At 32.3% G+C, this 17,568-nt stretch overlaps 1 protein-coding gene across 19 annotated transcripts in view; it reads right to left on the minus strand.

The window, feature by feature from the left end:
- Positions 1 to 17,568, minus strand: part of LOC144963444 (cAMP-dependent protein kinase catalytic subunit beta) — a 440,798-nt gene that overhangs the window by 22,318 nt on the left and 400,912 nt on the right. For 12 of the 19 annotated variants that reach the window (XM_078897514.1, XM_078897513.1, XM_078897512.1 and 9 more), the window contains one exon: positions 10,580 to 10,706. In XM_078897514.1, the coding sequence (XP_078753640.1) occupies positions 10,580 to 10,706 (127 nt within the window). Of the gene's footprint in view, positions 1 to 10,579; positions 10,707 to 14,164; positions 14,292 to 17,568 lie in introns of all 19 variants that reach the window. The other 7 variants (XM_078897515.1, XM_078897524.1, XM_078897525.1 and 4 more) reach the window with 1 other exon arrangement.

Genomic DNA, 17,568 nt, shown 5'->3' on the forward strand with positions numbered 1-17,568 from the left:
CATATTTTATTCACTTTCTCATAACTTTTTATCGTTCACTCAACACGCTCTGTATTTCGTTGGTAGCTTTTAAAATCTTAGACAGGAATGATCTTTAAACATGAATAAAAAAATAAATTGATAAATAAGTCCCACTCGCTTAATAATGCGCGAATGCCCATTTGTCCAGATATCCGACCATGACATAGAAACTGTAGGATTGTCTCCTTCAACTCATAAGTTCCATTTACGCGGTTAAAAAAAAAGCGAGACAACTCCCGATTATCGGGACATCCTGATAAACGGCTGTCAGACATGGAGTTTGAAAGGTATATCATCATCATCATCATCATTGTCGTCGAATGGGATTTTTAAAAGAAAACCCCCAAAACTACATGGCAACTGCAGGTGATGAGGGGGAAAAAAATAGGTAACGTTATACATTAAAATGTATAATGGCACAACTCGACCCTTTCAAGTGATGGGTGGGTGGGTGGAAATGTGGAGAAATTATGTCTGTAAAGATGACACAATACCAGACAAAGCAAGGGGGGGGGGGGGGGGGGGGGGGGGGATCAGCCCGCTCGACTGTGACTGGCTGATATTTTTTAATCTTGTGTATTTTTCATTGTGCATTGCCTGGTATTGTTTCATACACATCTTTTTCCGATTTATTCACATCTTACACAAGAGCCCGTTTCTCTAATTTGTCTCTGGAGGAATATCATTATCATTACATGTTGTGAGAGTTCGCCAAGTTTTACTATAATGTTATGTTATATTATTATTATAAAACTCAAGAGGATTGTAAAAGGGGGGTTGGGGGGGGGGGGGGTCGGGCAGGTAAATGTAAGGGATGAAAGGGGGGAAAGGTTGGGGGTTAATTTGTAGGGTTGTAAGGGGAGAGGGGGGGGGGGAGGGAGAGAAGGAGGGGGGGGGGGGGGCTGTGGGTAACGGATTTATTGGCGAAGAGGAAGAAAAAAAATAAAAAGGGCAACCTCGGCCTCCCGGTCTATAAGCAGCACCAGCACAGAAACAGAGAGAGACACACACACAACCGACAAACATACAAAGAGATAGACAGATAAGACGGATAGATAGACAAACAGACAGATAGACAAATAGACTGACGTATAGATAGACAGGCATCCGAACGCCGTTAGGACATTATAGACACATACAGTCTTGTTTGTTAAAAGGCTTGCTAGATCTTGACACCAAATAAATAAATATTAATAATGAACATAGTACAAGCAATCAAGGCTCGGGCAGCGAGTAGAATTCGGTGATTTCAATACTTAATTTGTCTGTTAATATTAGATCGACTTGGCCAAACTGTGCAGCTTTTTAAAAAATAAGGTATATTCTAATTCAATCCAATCATGACCATACTGTTGAATCCAAAGACCATCGCTATTTCATTCAAATTCAACCTTGTCATAGAACATTCGTCAACCATCGTTAGTGAGGCATTCATCGTGTTTTTTCGTGGCTAGGGGAGACCCGAAAAGTCCATGTCATTTTTCTTTGTATATTGTAAATCAAATTGAAGCTTCTATTCCATTCCATGACTTTGGTCGTTCTTTCTTAAGCGCGTGAAAACTTGCTTCGTGTTCTATAACTGTCCATGTAATTTGAATTGTTCCAAAACCCGTTGCCCGAGCCCAAGAAAAACAAAAAACAAAAAACAAAAAACACTAATTACGCCTTACACAAGGCGGCCACATAAATATGCTGACAGTGACAGACCCACACGCATTTACACACCCACACACAAAGACTCCCTCTCTCACACACAAAGCCCTTGTCTTTTGAAGCGATTCGGAATAAATGCAATCACAGAACAAGCAAGCAAGCAAGCAACCAGCAAGCAAAGAAAAATAAAAATAAATAAATAAATAAATAAATAAATAAATAAATAAATAAATAAATAAATAAATAAATAAATAAATAAATAAATAAATAAATAAATAAAATAAACATGCACAAAATGTTAAGATGCTAGAAAAGCTTAACGGACATAGTCAAGCAAGAGGAATAAGCGTATGAAGATATTGATATGCAAAATCAAGGCGACAAAAGGCAAGCCAAAAAATTAAAAATTAAAAAAAATTAATAAATAAACAAACAAAAATAATCCAGTGGATTTCAGAAATGGTCACAAATTAACCAATGGGTGAAACTCGATGGGGTCATCCAGGACAATGGTATGCATCAATATTATTGAAGATGTGGCTCTGGACAAACATTATGATCACTGATCGATAAAACCTTATTGAAATCGTGAACCAAAAAAAAAAAAACCCTTCATTCCTTGGTTTAAAATGAATGAATGAATGAATGAATAATGAATACATTGATGGATACGTAAGTAAATAGGATAAAGAGAGAGAGAGAGAGAGAGAGAGAGAGAGAGAGAGAGAGAGAGAGAGAGAGAGAGAGAGAGAGAGAGAGATAGGTAGAAAATGTAAAATAAGAAACAAGTTGAATAAGCAACTTGATTTAAAAAAAAAAATTTAAACAACATATAAATAAATAAATGAATGGACGAATAAATCTATTAAAAATAAATAAATAAATAAATAAATAAATAAATAAATAAATAAATATATTTACCACAAATTTACAATTCTCCTGCAAATACTAATACTATAATAGACCAATGATCAATTAACAAAAATACCATGATCCAAAACAAGAGTTGCAATGTCGTGAACTCGGATTGTGATAAATTAGCAATGACTATCCCGCACAAATCTTTGGGCCTCTTTTTCGCTTACGAAATGCCCGAATTCGCGTCAAAATATGGGACGATGCCGTTTCGTATATGCTATTTTAAAAAATTAATTACGACGCTGTTTATTGATGAATATGACTGAAAGTTGGCACACAGTTAGAAAAAAGGTCATTTTAGCGACAAAACTCGTGCGATTACCAGAAGACCGTTAAAAATAGATTTTTACTCTTTGGAGTAAAATATTTCTAAAACTACCGGGCGTGGAAGTTTTGTCGCTGACAATTGACAAGGTAATACATGAACATTTCTTCTTTTTGGTTGTAAAATTTCATATGAATATGACGAGTACTTTTCCCGTATTTTACAAAACACCATCCTAATTCGCTCTTCAAGTTTCAATCTTTTAATCCACTTATTACGCAAGATACAACCAAAGGTCGAAAAAAATTGCCGAAAAAAGCGTCCCATATTTTCGCGTTTTTTTCCTCTTTGCGGGTCATCCAAATAAATGACACCTTTGAAACTGTATAACTTGTTTATTTATGAATGGATTTTCAAAATTCAAAAACATTTTTACTCAGTGGAGATAGGGCTTGGATTTTAGACAAAATTTTTCCTCAAAAAGAGAAAAAAAACATTTTTCATAGTCATTGCTAGATAAATACTATGAATAAAGAGTGGCCATTTCTGAAATACTGGCGGCGGCTGTAAGTGTAAGATACAAAAGGACGCATGCCATGCAAAAAAAAAAAAGGCCAAGACGAAAGAAAATACGTTGAACAAGGACGGACAACCGAATGAAATGTCAACTGTTGCTGATGACGATTTGAACATTGTTATATCAATTAATTAATAGTGAAATCGGGGATGGATGGATGGATGGATGGATGGATGGATGGATGGATGGATGGATAATTGTATCAAGGGATCAGGACCTTATCAATATCCATACATATAAATTAAGCCCTGAATGATGTGGATGATGTAATGTTTGGGCATCACCAACAACAAATACATTAATATATTATAATTTGAACAAAAATGTATTCGCTTATGAAAACATCCCATACTGCCTATGCTGAAATGATTCTATCAAAATATTGTATTTTTAAATGCTTTATCACAAAATAAATGACACCGCCGTACAAAAGCATTAATCATGAGTAAAATAAAATTTCCTCCAAAATTCTGACAAAAATCCGAATCTGGGGGGAGGAATAATCCTATGTTGATCAGATTTAGGTAATAGTAATAAAAAAATTATTTCTTTTAAATAAATAAATAAATAAATAAAACAATCCTAAATTTATTCTGATTCTAGCTGTCAGTAGCAGGACTGAAGAAATCGAATGGAATTCATTCAACGAGTCATTGTCACTTGAGGATTTTAAAATAGAGGCCATATGATGTGGAGTATTTTGATGGGTGATGATATTGTTGTAGTAGGGAGTGAAAGGCCATTATGGTAGCGTGGCGGACGTCATTGTGGATGATGATGATGATGATGATGATGATGATGATGATGATCTGACAGGAAGCAGCTCGGTGGCGTAGAGAGAAAAATGGCAGATGAGACATTGATGATGATGGCGACGATGATTAAGATGATAATAACGTGGAAAAAGGAGAGAAAAAACCCCAACAAACAAACAAAACAAAACAAACAAACAACAACAAAAAACCCCAAAGCGTTTGTACCACAGAGGGTACATACAGAAAGCTGAGCTCATTCAAAAGCTCCTGAATGAAGACGATGAAGAAATCGGAGACCAATGGCCTTGAGATTATTTATTTCTACAGCTGATATCGAGCAAAAACGTGCGAACCAAATGAAATGAGACAAGAGAATAAATATATTATTATCGTCATGGAATGAAGGTGAGGATTGATGAAACGAAGAGAATATTATGCCATAAATGGAGGAGAGACGAGACCAAAGACATCACAAGAAAAGCACACGCGGATAAAGACATGATGACACCATTGTAGATTTAAAAAAAAAACACACACACACACACAAAAACAAACAATAATACCACGGAAGATGAAAAGAAACGAATGAGACTGTGGAAGATGAAAAGAAACGAATGAAACTGTGGAAGATGAAAAGAAACGAATGAAATTGTGGAAGATGAAAATAAACGAATGAAACTGGAAGATGAAAAGAAACGAATGAAACTGGAAGATGAAAAGAAACGAATGAGACTGTGGAAGATGAAAAGAAACGAATGAAACTGGAAGATGAAAAGAAACGAATGAAACTGGAAGATGAAAAGAAACGAATGGAACTGTGGAAGATGAAAAGAAACGAATGAGACTGTGGAAGATGAAAAGAAACGAATGGAACTGTGGAAGATGAAAAGAAACGAATGGAACTGTGGAAGATGAGAAGAAACGAATGGAACTGTGGAAGATGAAAACAAACGAATGGAACTGTGGAAGATGAAAACAAACGAATGGAACTGTGGAAGATGAAAACAAACGAATGGAACTGTGGAAGATGAAAACAAACGAATGGAACAGTGGAAGATGAAAAGAAATGATTGATACCATGGACGAGGGTGAAAAACTCCGAAATAAACCGTGGAAGATGAAAAGAAACAAATGATTCTATTGGAGATCAAAAGAAACTATCAAATCAAAATATGACCTGATTTAAAATATACCGATGAGCTTTCCAAAATTATATGATCAAGAAATAAACACAATCCCGATAAAATAAAACACGATAGATCGCAATCATGATATATAGGTACTACAGTATGTACGAAGAAAATTTCAAATCTTCAAATACAATAAATAAATAGAAAAATAACTTGATAATTAATAAACGAACAAATGAAAAAATAGATGCAAAAACAAAAAGCTGAAAGATATGCTGAGAGAAGAAAAACTCGACAAATGAATTGAAAATGAAGAGTTAGTTGAATGTACAATCCCAAAAAATGAAGAGTTAGTTGAATGTACAATCCCAAAAAATGAAGAGTTAGTTGAATGTACAATCCCAAAAAATGAAGAGTTAGTTGAATGTACAATCCCCAAAAATGAAGAGTTAAGTTAATGGAACAATCTCAAATCAACAGTGCATGATTAGTAGTAGTAGTAGTAGTAGTAGTAGTAGTAGTAGTAGTAGTAGTAGTAGTAGTAGTAGTAGTAGTAGTAGTAGTAGTAGTAGTAGCAGTTGTAATGTTGATGATGACGATGATATAATAATAATAATAATAATAACTAATATAATAATAATAATAATAATAATATAATAATAATAATATAATAATATTAATAATAATAATGATAATAATAATAATAATAATAATAATAAATAATAATAATAATAATAATAATAATAATAATAATAATAATAATAATATATAATAATAATATAATCATAATAATAATAATAATAATAATAATAATAATAATAATAATAATAATAATAATAATAATAATAATAATAATAAATAATAATAATATGCGAGTACAAAATGAAACCCTTTGAGATTGAAATGGTGGCTTCAAAGTCACTCTAACGACGGGCCACAAAGTAAAAATTACATCAAACTGACAATTGGGCCGAGGGGTCAGAGTATGGATTGTTGAAATAACAGAAAGGGAAAAGATCGGGGGAAAGCGAAAGAAAAGAATGAGAAAAGAAGAAAATGAAAAGAAATAGTAAAATCAATAAAACAGAAAAAGTAAAGGTATATGAAAGAAAAAGAAAAGAAAGAGACAAATGAAGAGAAAAAGATAAGAGTCCCGATAGCTCAGTAGGAAGAGCACTCGTTTCACACGCAAAGGGACCGAGAATTAGAGAGAAAATAAAATAAAATAAAAAAGGAGAACCGTAAACAAACAAACAAAAAGAAAGAAAAAGAAAACGTAAATAAAGAAAAGGGACAGGGAAAGTTAAAAGGAAATGGCGATGACTGCATCACAGAACTGTTGAATGGGAGTTCATTCAGAGAGGGTTGTCGGATTGGAAGAGAAAGCTGCTGAATGGAACGCCCAGGATCTGAATGGAGAGTAGATTTTTTTTGGTTTGTTTCTTTGGTTTTAGGGTTTTTCTAGGGCGCTTCAGACATTTTGTGCGCGCGCGCGCGTTAGTGTGTGTGTGTGTGTGTGTGTTTGTGAGTGGGTGGGTGGGTGTGTGTGTGTGTGTGTGTGCCAGTTCGATACGACGATCCTGAGATGATTTCGAGGTGTCTTCGGATGTAGGAGCTAAGTAGTAACACTTTAAGATACTCTGAAAACGGATACTCTGAAAACGTCAAATTTTTTTTCTGTTCATCTCATTCCACCATAATTCTTTTATTTATCTTGGTAAGGACATTTTGAATATTTGAATAATATATAAACAAAAAATTACTTTTAAAATAAATATATAAAAAAGAAAGAACGAATAAATAAATAAATAAGTAAATAAATAAATTTTTAAAAAATAAATAAAATAAATAAACAAACAAATAAATAAAAATGAACAGACAAAAAATATAATTCAATAAAATCATAAAATTTGAACCAATTTGAGGTTACATCGGTTGGTCTCCATGGAAACACAAAGAAAATATATATTACAAATTCTTGTTAATTCACATCTTTGGAGCCAACAAGCCTGATCATAAATCCAATGGAGAGTGCTACGTAATTACTCCATCCATGAGATCTGATTTATAATTCCTATAATCATTTGTTCATGAATTCTTTTCAATCTAAAGAGAAAAAAACAATCCGACAGTTATTGTAACTCATATTCCACAATCTCAACTCAGACATCATATCGGAGTTTGCTTCTTTTTTTAAAAAAGCATTCTGGCAGAATAAAAACAAATATACAAATAAACAACTGACCTTTTTTTAAAAAACACGATCACCGCGAAGTACACAACGTCAAAAGCACAAGCTAGACTAAGCCACAACATAGTCGATGACGATGAATCAGCTTTTCTATCACGTTGGGCTACACTGAATACAACTCTTTGACACGCACTGCCACAAATTTATTTTTGGGGGTTTTTGTTTGTTTTTTTTTAAAAGGGGGGGGGGGGGGGGTGGGGGTGGTATTTTAACCCCGTGTCCACGCTGCTTGGTTCAAAGGATTTTTCTTTCTTTTTTTTTATTTTTTATTTTTTAACCTTAATAAATAGCTCGCTCGAATTTGCAAACTTAGGCATATAAAGTAAACATTAAATAAAAAAATAAAAAAACAAAACAGAAAAAAACAAATACGACTTAATTCCTTGAAATATAAATTCAAATCGCCTAGCCCCGCGAAGCAAAAAAAAATGGTTAGCCTGGCCTCGAGAATCTTGAACTAGTGACGATGATATGTGAACTTATTTGTTTGTTCTTTTAATAGGTCAGAGAATAAACAATAACCCTTGTGCTCGGCGCTATGTTGTATTCGAGAAATAAGAAAAAGATAGATTGGTAAGAGTGTGTTTGGTAGGAAACGTATCCAAACATACCGATTGAAAAAGATTATGCTCAACGATTTGATCTATTTTCTATTTTAATTTTGTATTGTATGTTTTAAAAAAAGAAATTATCTCCCCATCTTTTTTCATTTTTTTTTGTTCAATATGGAAATGGAGTGAAAAGTATTTTCTGCTCAAATCTCTTTCCCAAGTCAGGCCGGGGAGTGGGTGCAGAATAAACATCCAACACATACGGACAAGGGTTTTCACTGATCTACACCAATAATAATAATAATAATAATAATAATAATAATAAATAATAATAATAATATAAAAATAATAATAATAATAATAATAATAATAATAATAATAATAATAATAATAATAATAATAATAATAATAATAATAATAATAAATAATAATAATAATAATAATAATAATAATAATAATAATAATAATAATAATAATAATAATAATAATAATAATAATAATAATAAATCAATAATAAATAATAAAATAAATAATAATAATAATAATAATAATAATAATAATAATAATAATAATAATAATAATAATAATAATAATAATAATAATAATAATAATAATAATATAAATATATAATAATAATAATATAATAAATAATAATAATAATAATAATAAATAATAATAATAATAATATATTAATAAATTAATAAATTAATAATAATATGCAAACTTTATATAATAATAATAATAATAATAATAATAATAATAATAATAATAATAATAATAATAATAATAATAAATAATAATAATAATAATAATAATAATATAAAATAATCATTGAAAACAAATAGATAATAATAATAATACTATAATAAGAAAAATAAATTAAAGCGACATTATACGCAGGCAAGGCAATTAAAAAATGAATCAAGCAACAGCTATGAAGCGACATCCAATAACTCTCTCTCTCTCTCTCTCTCTCTCTCTCTCTCTCTCTCTCTCTCTCTCTCTCTCTCTCTCTCTCTCTCTCTCTCTCTCTCTTTCTCTCTCACACACACACACACACACAAATCCTACATTTACAATAACGACGAGAAAATGCAACAATAAAGCAGTGATAAAAAAAAATAAATAATAATTTCAACGAAATAAAATGAAACCCAAAGAAAGCACTGGCAACAAAAGAGAAAAGAAAAACTTGCACCATTTCGTATGATATTTTGAATGTTAATTTTTATAAAAATCAAACAAAACAAGCGTTAGAATAATGATGGCGATAGCTACGGGTTGTTGACGAGGGATGAAGTAGAAACAAGACACGAACTGACACACCACATGACGTAAAAAGGTCCATTCACACCAAAATGACACACACAATTCCCACCCCCCCCCCCCCCCCCCCACCCCCCCGGTTCTTTTACTGAGGCTAAAAACAATTGATTAACCCTCATAGAAACCCCCCCCCCCCAAAAAAAAAAATGAATACAAGAACTTTTGTCTTCAAAATATAGCATTAAATGTATTTTTACAAAACGACCAGTCAATGACACCTACCCCCCCCCCCCCCCCCCCCCCCCCAGTCTCCCCTTCTCACCGTTCGTCTAAATTCAACCACAAAAAAATCTTCTAATAATTCAATGAGAGCCACAGTTTTCATGAAAACAACACAATCTTTGGTAATTTGAACATGAAAATATATATTCTTTACCCCCTCTCTCTCTCTCTCTCTCTCTCTCTCTCTCTCTCTCTCTCTCTCTCTCTCTCTCTCACTCTTAAAATAGAAAAATAGAATTATGCCTTCTCACAGTAAAAAAAAAAAAAATCACTCTGCATTTACGAAGAAATAATTTTTGAACCTCCCCCTTATTTTTTTGTTCTCAACAAATTAAAAACGACAAAACTGACAAAGTAAAGAAAGATATAAATCACTGTATACTATGTAAATAATGCAGCCACCAAGGGTACGGGATTTAAAAAAAAATATTTTTTTTTTTTTTTGGTTAAAATGAAAGAAAGAGTGAAAAGAAACCCACAACCCAAGTGAGATTTGAGTCGAGGCAGCCATTGCCAAATCAGAAGACCTAGGGAAGATACGAGCCCGGATGCGGATAAAAAATAATAAATGCAAAATATGGAAGGAAATTTCAACAAAAAAAAACAAAAAAAAAAGTTAAAAAAAAAAATAAATAAATAATGTGCGTGGCTGAGTGCACTAATTGGGTGAAGACGATGCACGATGCAGGTGGGTGGAGAAGAAGGGACTCGAGATAAAATTATACGAAATTGGGGAAGGGGGAGGGGGGTAGGGAGGAGGAGAAGGGAGGAGGGGGGGGGGGGGAAGGAGGAGGAGGAGGGGGTGGGGGAAGCCCAGACCGAGTTTGGAGAGATTTGAGAAAGAATTTGATGGCTGTTTGATGGTAGTTGGTAGCAGTTACAGTAGTAGTTTTTTTTGCCGATTGCATACCTTTAGGAACCCGTAGGAATCTATGAGTAAATTCTCAGGCTTTAAATCCCTGTACATTATTTCCAGGTGATGCAAGTATTCCAAGACCAAGACTATTTGTGCAGCATAAAATCGGGAATGCGGCTCGCTGTCAAAGAGAAGTGAGAGATATGATAATATTTTTTTGGTGAGTTTGGGGTGCACACAACATAACAGTCGTGAGTGGCTGGTGTGAATCAAAAGAAAAGGATTGAATATGGTTGCTGATGGAGTTTGGTGGTAGAGTAACTGGAATAGATACATCATCATCATCATTATAAGAATATCAGACTATTCATACATACATTCAAGTAAATATATTTAAAAAATATATAGATCAAATATACAATCAATATACATATAATATATTCTCCAATAAAATTACACGAGTGACAAACATTTGGCCAGACATTGCGTCGGGGTTGATGGTCTTAAGATTGGTGTGAAACTTTTTCAATTCAAATTGCCAAAATCAGCATAGTCAATGATATAACAACGATGACGTCGACGACAACAACAACAACGACGACGACGACGACAAATGGCAACAAACAATAATAATTATTGAAAAAAAAAAAAAAAAAAAAAAAAAAAAACAAAGTGTTCGTGATAGAAGTTATGGCGATGGAATGGTCTCAATGGATGAGAGAAGAAGGCACGAAAAAATCCTGGTCACGGCAACAAATTGATGGTGATGGTGGTAGTGGTTGTGCAAGGGGTGATAGTGATACCCTAAAAAAATAATCGAGAGACCTTCATTTAAGACTCGTTATTTAGGTTGCCATATGAATCTTTTTAGCTTTGACTTGTGTGGATATGACCTTTTAAAGACAATTTTCCCAAAACTTCCGGTGTTCATTCTTTTTTTTCAGAAAAAAAAGGAACATTGAGTCATACCCGTTGAATTTTAAGCCACCACATCTTCCTAAAACATTGACTATTGCTGTCCCGCTAGTAAAAAAAAAAAAACCCGAAGAAAAAACCCTTCAGCAAATTGTAGGGCCTTATAACCAAGAGTAAAATTATTTATGTAAAATAAAAACAACCAAACAAAATATAAAGAAACAAAAAAAACTAACCACCCCTACCCCCCCCCCCCTTTCCAAAAAAATACAAAAAACAAAACAAAAAAAAAACATACAAAGAAAAAAGAAACCAACCAAAATCAAACAAACAAACAAACAGAATTTTTAAAAATAAAACCAAAAAAAAACCAAAAAAAAAACGATTTTTTAATAAATACAAAAAACCCAGAACACAAATCGGTCCTCGTGAATTCTAGAGACTGGACGACGGAACTTATAGAAAAATCGATCTTTAAATCGTGTCCCACACACACTATTCACAAATCACACAAAAGCTTTTAAAAAAAAACCCATCTTATCAATAAAAACCAACCCGACTCTTTCACAACACTCACGCACACACATAAATAACAGCATCAAAAAAAACAACAACACAAAACTGACAATGAGTGAATCTGTTAATATATGAAAACGCTAGACATTTGCCTAATGCATAGGAAAAAAAAATAATATACATAAATATATATATATATATACATATTGGTGGACACACCCAAAATAAATAAATAAATAAATAAATAATTTTAGGACAAACACATTATGGAAAGTGAAAATCACTACTGACTAAATAAATTAAATAATAATAATGATATCAAAATGTCAAACAACGTCTAGTGAAAACAAACAAATAAGGTTAAGGCCGGGCTACGGGAGGTAATCCGATAACAAGAATAGTTAACAAACGTAAATATAATTAATAAATAGGAGTAATGTATCTTTCTTTAAAGAAAAAAAAAAAAAAATTAAATCAAAACAATAATAAAACAATAAATAGATAAATGAAAATTAAAAAAAAAAAAAAAAAAAAAAAAAAACAAACAAACAAAACAAAACAATTTTTTTAAAAATCCAACGAAAATTGGGAACAGAGAAATAACTCATATAAGTTCTACAGGGCAATGAAGAGACAATGATGAACAGGACGCACAAAGACAGAATGGAGGAAGAGAGAAAGAATTGGGGTTTAAAAAAAAATAAAAATAAAATATATATATATATATATAGTATATATATATATATAATATATATATATTATATATATAATATATTTATATATATATATTATTATATATATATATATATATTATATATATATATATATATATTATATATATATATATATATATTATATATATTTATATATATATATATATATATATATATTATATTATATATAATATATATATATATATATAATTATAATATATATATATAAAAACAAAACAAGAGGACGAACTGGTTAACACCAAAGGACGGACGGACGTGGACGGACCGTGCCTGCCAATACTGCCGACAGCCAAGGAGACGTTTGCTGCTTACTTTATCGACTACTTTTACTTATTTTGGGAGGAAATTTAATAATGATAAAAAATAAATTAATTAATTAAAAAAAAAAATAATAATAAATAAATAAATAAATAAATAAATAAATAAATAAAATAAATAATAATAATAATAATAATAATAATAATAATAATAATAATAATAATAATAATAATAATAATAATAATAATAATAATAATAATAATAATAATCAGCAACCCCCCCAAAAAACAACACGTCTCGACAACATAACGTGTCGGACGTGCGCCATTGAAATTTTTAATACTTGCAAATGATATTTGGGTATAAGGTGTTCAACTTTCAATTACATTATTACATTAGTAATATAAAGTTTAATAGGGGAGGAAGAAAAGGGAAGGGAAAGGTGGATAAGGACGGTAGGTTGGGATTCTACTTAATGAAATGACTCAGAGGGGCGAATGGAGACGTTTGTTTGTATGTGTGTTGGGGGGAGGGGGTATAGATATATAATATTAAATTGATTTGTATTGAATTGGAACTGGAATAAAAAAATATTGTTGTTATTGAAATTGTAAAAAAATAAACAAACCAAACTACAATTTGTTTACCAGTGTTAGGTTGGTAAAAAGAACAGGAAATGTTTGGGGTATAAATATACAGATACAAGGGTTATTCTTTAATTTTGTTTGGATTAAGTTTACTTCTTTGACAGATATTTTATTGATGTTGATTTTGTTGAGTTTTTTGTTATAAAGATGTATAATATGAAATATTAAAAACACAAACAGTGTTGAAATGGGAGAAAGAAAAAAAAATTAATAACGAGAACAAACTTGCTGCAATGAAATTGAAAGAACAGTGTAATGCTAGCAGCAGAACGGTGGTAGTTGTACGTAGTAGTAGTAGTAATAGTGTTGGTGGTAGCAGTGATCGTAGCATCAGTGTTTGATGATAAGCTAGCTAAAATCACTCAAAACTCGGTGGTCATAGTGTTGGTGGTGGTGGTGGTGAAAGTTATATGTGTCAGCAGTTATTTCCCAGCTACAAGACAAAAGATTGGCTCTCATTTTTAAACAAGAGGAAGAAAAAAAAAATAATTAATTAACTAAATAAACCATGTCATTGTAACAGGAACCTGCGTGGAGTCGAGGCGTCTCGTCGAAATGGCAGGACTTACTTTGGTGTACCCTTGAAGGTCTATGAGCAAATTTTCTGGTTTCAGATCACGATAAACTAGATCCAAATAATGCAGGTATTCAAAGCTCAAAATTATTTGTGCTGCATAGAACCGTGAGTGCATCTCACTGGAAGGTGGGAGGAAGGAAGGAAGGAAGGAGCCATCAATAAGAATTTCAACAAAAAAAAAAAAAGAAACAACACAATAAATTATGGCAATGATGATAATGGTTGGAATACTCGAAATGAATAATAATAATAATAATAATAATAATAATAATAATATAATAATAATAATAATATAATATATAATAATAAATATATAATAATATAATAATATAAAAAATAAAAATAAATAAATAAATAAATAAATAAATAAATAAATAAATAAATAAATAAATAAATAAATAATCGAGAACGAAGCTTAACTTAAGGGGTTTAGGGGAGGATATGAGGAGAAAGGATTTTTTTAAATATCTTTAAAAATAAAAATAAAAACAGGGTGAAAACCTAACACCAAAAAGAATAAGATATGCTAAAAAATGTAACAATGGGATGTCATCATATTATCATATAATATCATCAAAATTCACTTCACGGGTGGCTGAAATACAAGACAAACAAACAAACAAACCAACAAACATACAATTTCTTCCAATGCATTTAGAATATATCATCATATTGATTCTTATTCTTCATCTATAGGGATGAGATTAGCGGAAGAGTAGCGTCCCTTGATTGGACGTCACCGGAAGCGAGGACGAGAGACGCATGCGCACAACCAACATGACGTTCTCTCTCTAATAGCTTTTCCGCCAGTGACGTCACAGACTATTGGTGACGTCCAATCAAGGGACGCTACTCTTCCGCTAATCTCATTCCCTATAGCATGAGGAGGGGCCTTTCATATCCTGCTCGGTCAAGTCCGGATGGAAAATGAGTTAACATACCACTTTAAAGCGATCTTTTGGACACCTTAGGGTTCCCGAGAGCTCCGTTGCTTCACAAGCAAAGGGTGCAGTCGGGATTTTTTACACACCTCCCCCCCCCCCCCCAACCCCTTGTCCACCTAGCTGTGATTGGTTAGATGGGTCTGATAGATCTGGCGGAAAGTACTTAGCGATAGACTAGCGTCCTCTCCGGGTCCATGGGCCTATGGCTCTGAAGGACTACTACAATTGGACACCTTAGAGCCACGAAAGAAAATTTGAAGATTCAAAACACAGTACTGTTTGATGAGGCATGTTATAAGAAAAGAGTTTTCCTTTTAGGTCACCAAATACATGGGGAAAAAAACATAGTATTCTCTGAATGATGGAAATGGCGACTGAGCAGATATTTAAAGTCACCTCCTCGTATATAATAAAAATCAAAATGAAATTTAAACAAAACAAAAAATAATTTTAAAAAGTCAAAAAAAAAAAAAATCAAAATAATTTAAGCCTAATATAACTGGCAAAGTGCCATGGAAAGTATAAATATAAAATTTGAGTTTAACAACCTCAACCAGCTCTCTTGGTTTGGAGGTTATTTTCAGCATTCTATTTCCTAGGCAACCGAATAACTGTAACTAGGCAGGTCACAATAAGGTGACGTCACTTCCGGGCAACCGTGCGGTTGTGTGACAGATTGGACTTGGAACAAGCCTGCCATATTTCCATTGTGGTCAAGGCCGAGTAAATCGATAAGAGCCAATGGAATAGGACTTCTTGTGGTCACAAAACACGATTCCATCTGCGCCATGCGACTTCCTTCCGACAGGTTTACGTTTTGGTCTAAATCAGTCACATAACCACGTATGTATCACAACCTCTATCCCTCCCAGTAAGCAAAACAAAAACAAAAACAAAAATAAAGATTTTTTTTTTAAAATAAAAAAAATCAAACAAACAAACAAACAAACAAAGATTTAATACACGCATTTACTAAATTATAAAAAAAAATAAATTAAAAAAGCCGAGCTGGTACCTGGAATCCAAAAAAAATTAATACAACAGAACACACTTTCCTATCCAAAACCAATTTGGTTAAATTCTACATTTGGCTGTTGCTGATGACATAAAATGAGACTATTATATAATCATTATGAACATGGCGAACAGAAGCACGCGCGCGCACACACACACACACACACACATACACACACAGACATACAGCACAGACATATTATATAAATTCACAAGATATGATGAAAATCATCATAAATGGTCATTTTATAGATAATATTTGGAGTACGACTAAGGCTCAAATTCAAAATGGCTACCCTAGCAAACACACATGATGTAAATCTGATATGACAACAATTTGACCCCTGGTGTTTTGTTACTGACTGCTGGACATAGTGTGTCAACTTTTGTTTGTTCTAACAACGCTTAATCGATTGGATTGAGTTTGGATGGGGGGAAAAAAGGTAAATGAAAGATAGTGGTGATGATGATGATGATGATGATGATGATGATGATGATGATGATGATGATGATGATGATGATGATGATGATGATGATGATAATAATAATAATAATATTAATAATAATAATAAATATAATAATAATAATAATAATAATAATAATAATAATATAATAATAATAATAATTAATATTAATAATAATAATAATAATAATAATAACAATAACAATGTGACGGTTGAATACACGATTAATGTGAGCAGTCTAAAAAGACATTAATAATTAAAGGAATGAAACCCGAAGACAAGCTGGTGACGAGTTATTTTTGTGAGTTATTCCAACAAACAGACCAAATACAGCTATATATAATAGGCTATACCAACCAGTACGGCCAAAGCGGTGGGTATAATTTGTCCAGCCTCTGATAAATGTCACCACTGGTTAATGGCTGACGTAAGAATGCCGCGTTGACGTCACGACCCGCGTGACCTTTGTGAATGGGTTGATACGGGACACGGTAATATCCTATATCCAACATCTGCTAAAAACTGCCGTCCAAGACGTTTTCAACGTGTAAGCGGAATATTAATTGTGTACATTAAACACGTGTGTATTAAATATCCCTGTCGGGATCCACTTACTGTGTATGGTAAAGCGAGAAATTGAGGAGTATGTAATGTAAACGAGCATTGAAAATCTTCAAGGTGGTGTATATTATATTATTATGTTAGACAAAATGAATCGACAAAACGAAAAACTATAGGTTATGTGCACAATCACCTTTTTTTTTCTCCTCCTCAGAACAAATGAAAAGGGACCTCGGCCTACTACAACAGGGAATTGGACCAAAACAGCAACAAGCTCAATGGCCTCTAGATTAAAGAGGACGAAGACAACGACAACATATCCCCTTTTCTCAGATTAAGATGAGTATAAACTTATAGAAAAAAAAAACTTCTTCTTCAACTCAAAACTAAAGAAGAGGATTGTGACGTCATCA

The sequence above is a fragment of the Berghia stephanieae genome, chromosome 1 (assembly GCF_034508935.2).
Source record: "Berghia stephanieae isolate SIO BIC M18660-M18661 chromosome 1, UCSD_Bste_1.3, whole genome shotgun sequence".
Lineage (NCBI taxonomy): Eukaryota > Metazoa > Mollusca > Gastropoda > Nudibranchia > Aeolidiidae > Berghia > Berghia stephanieae.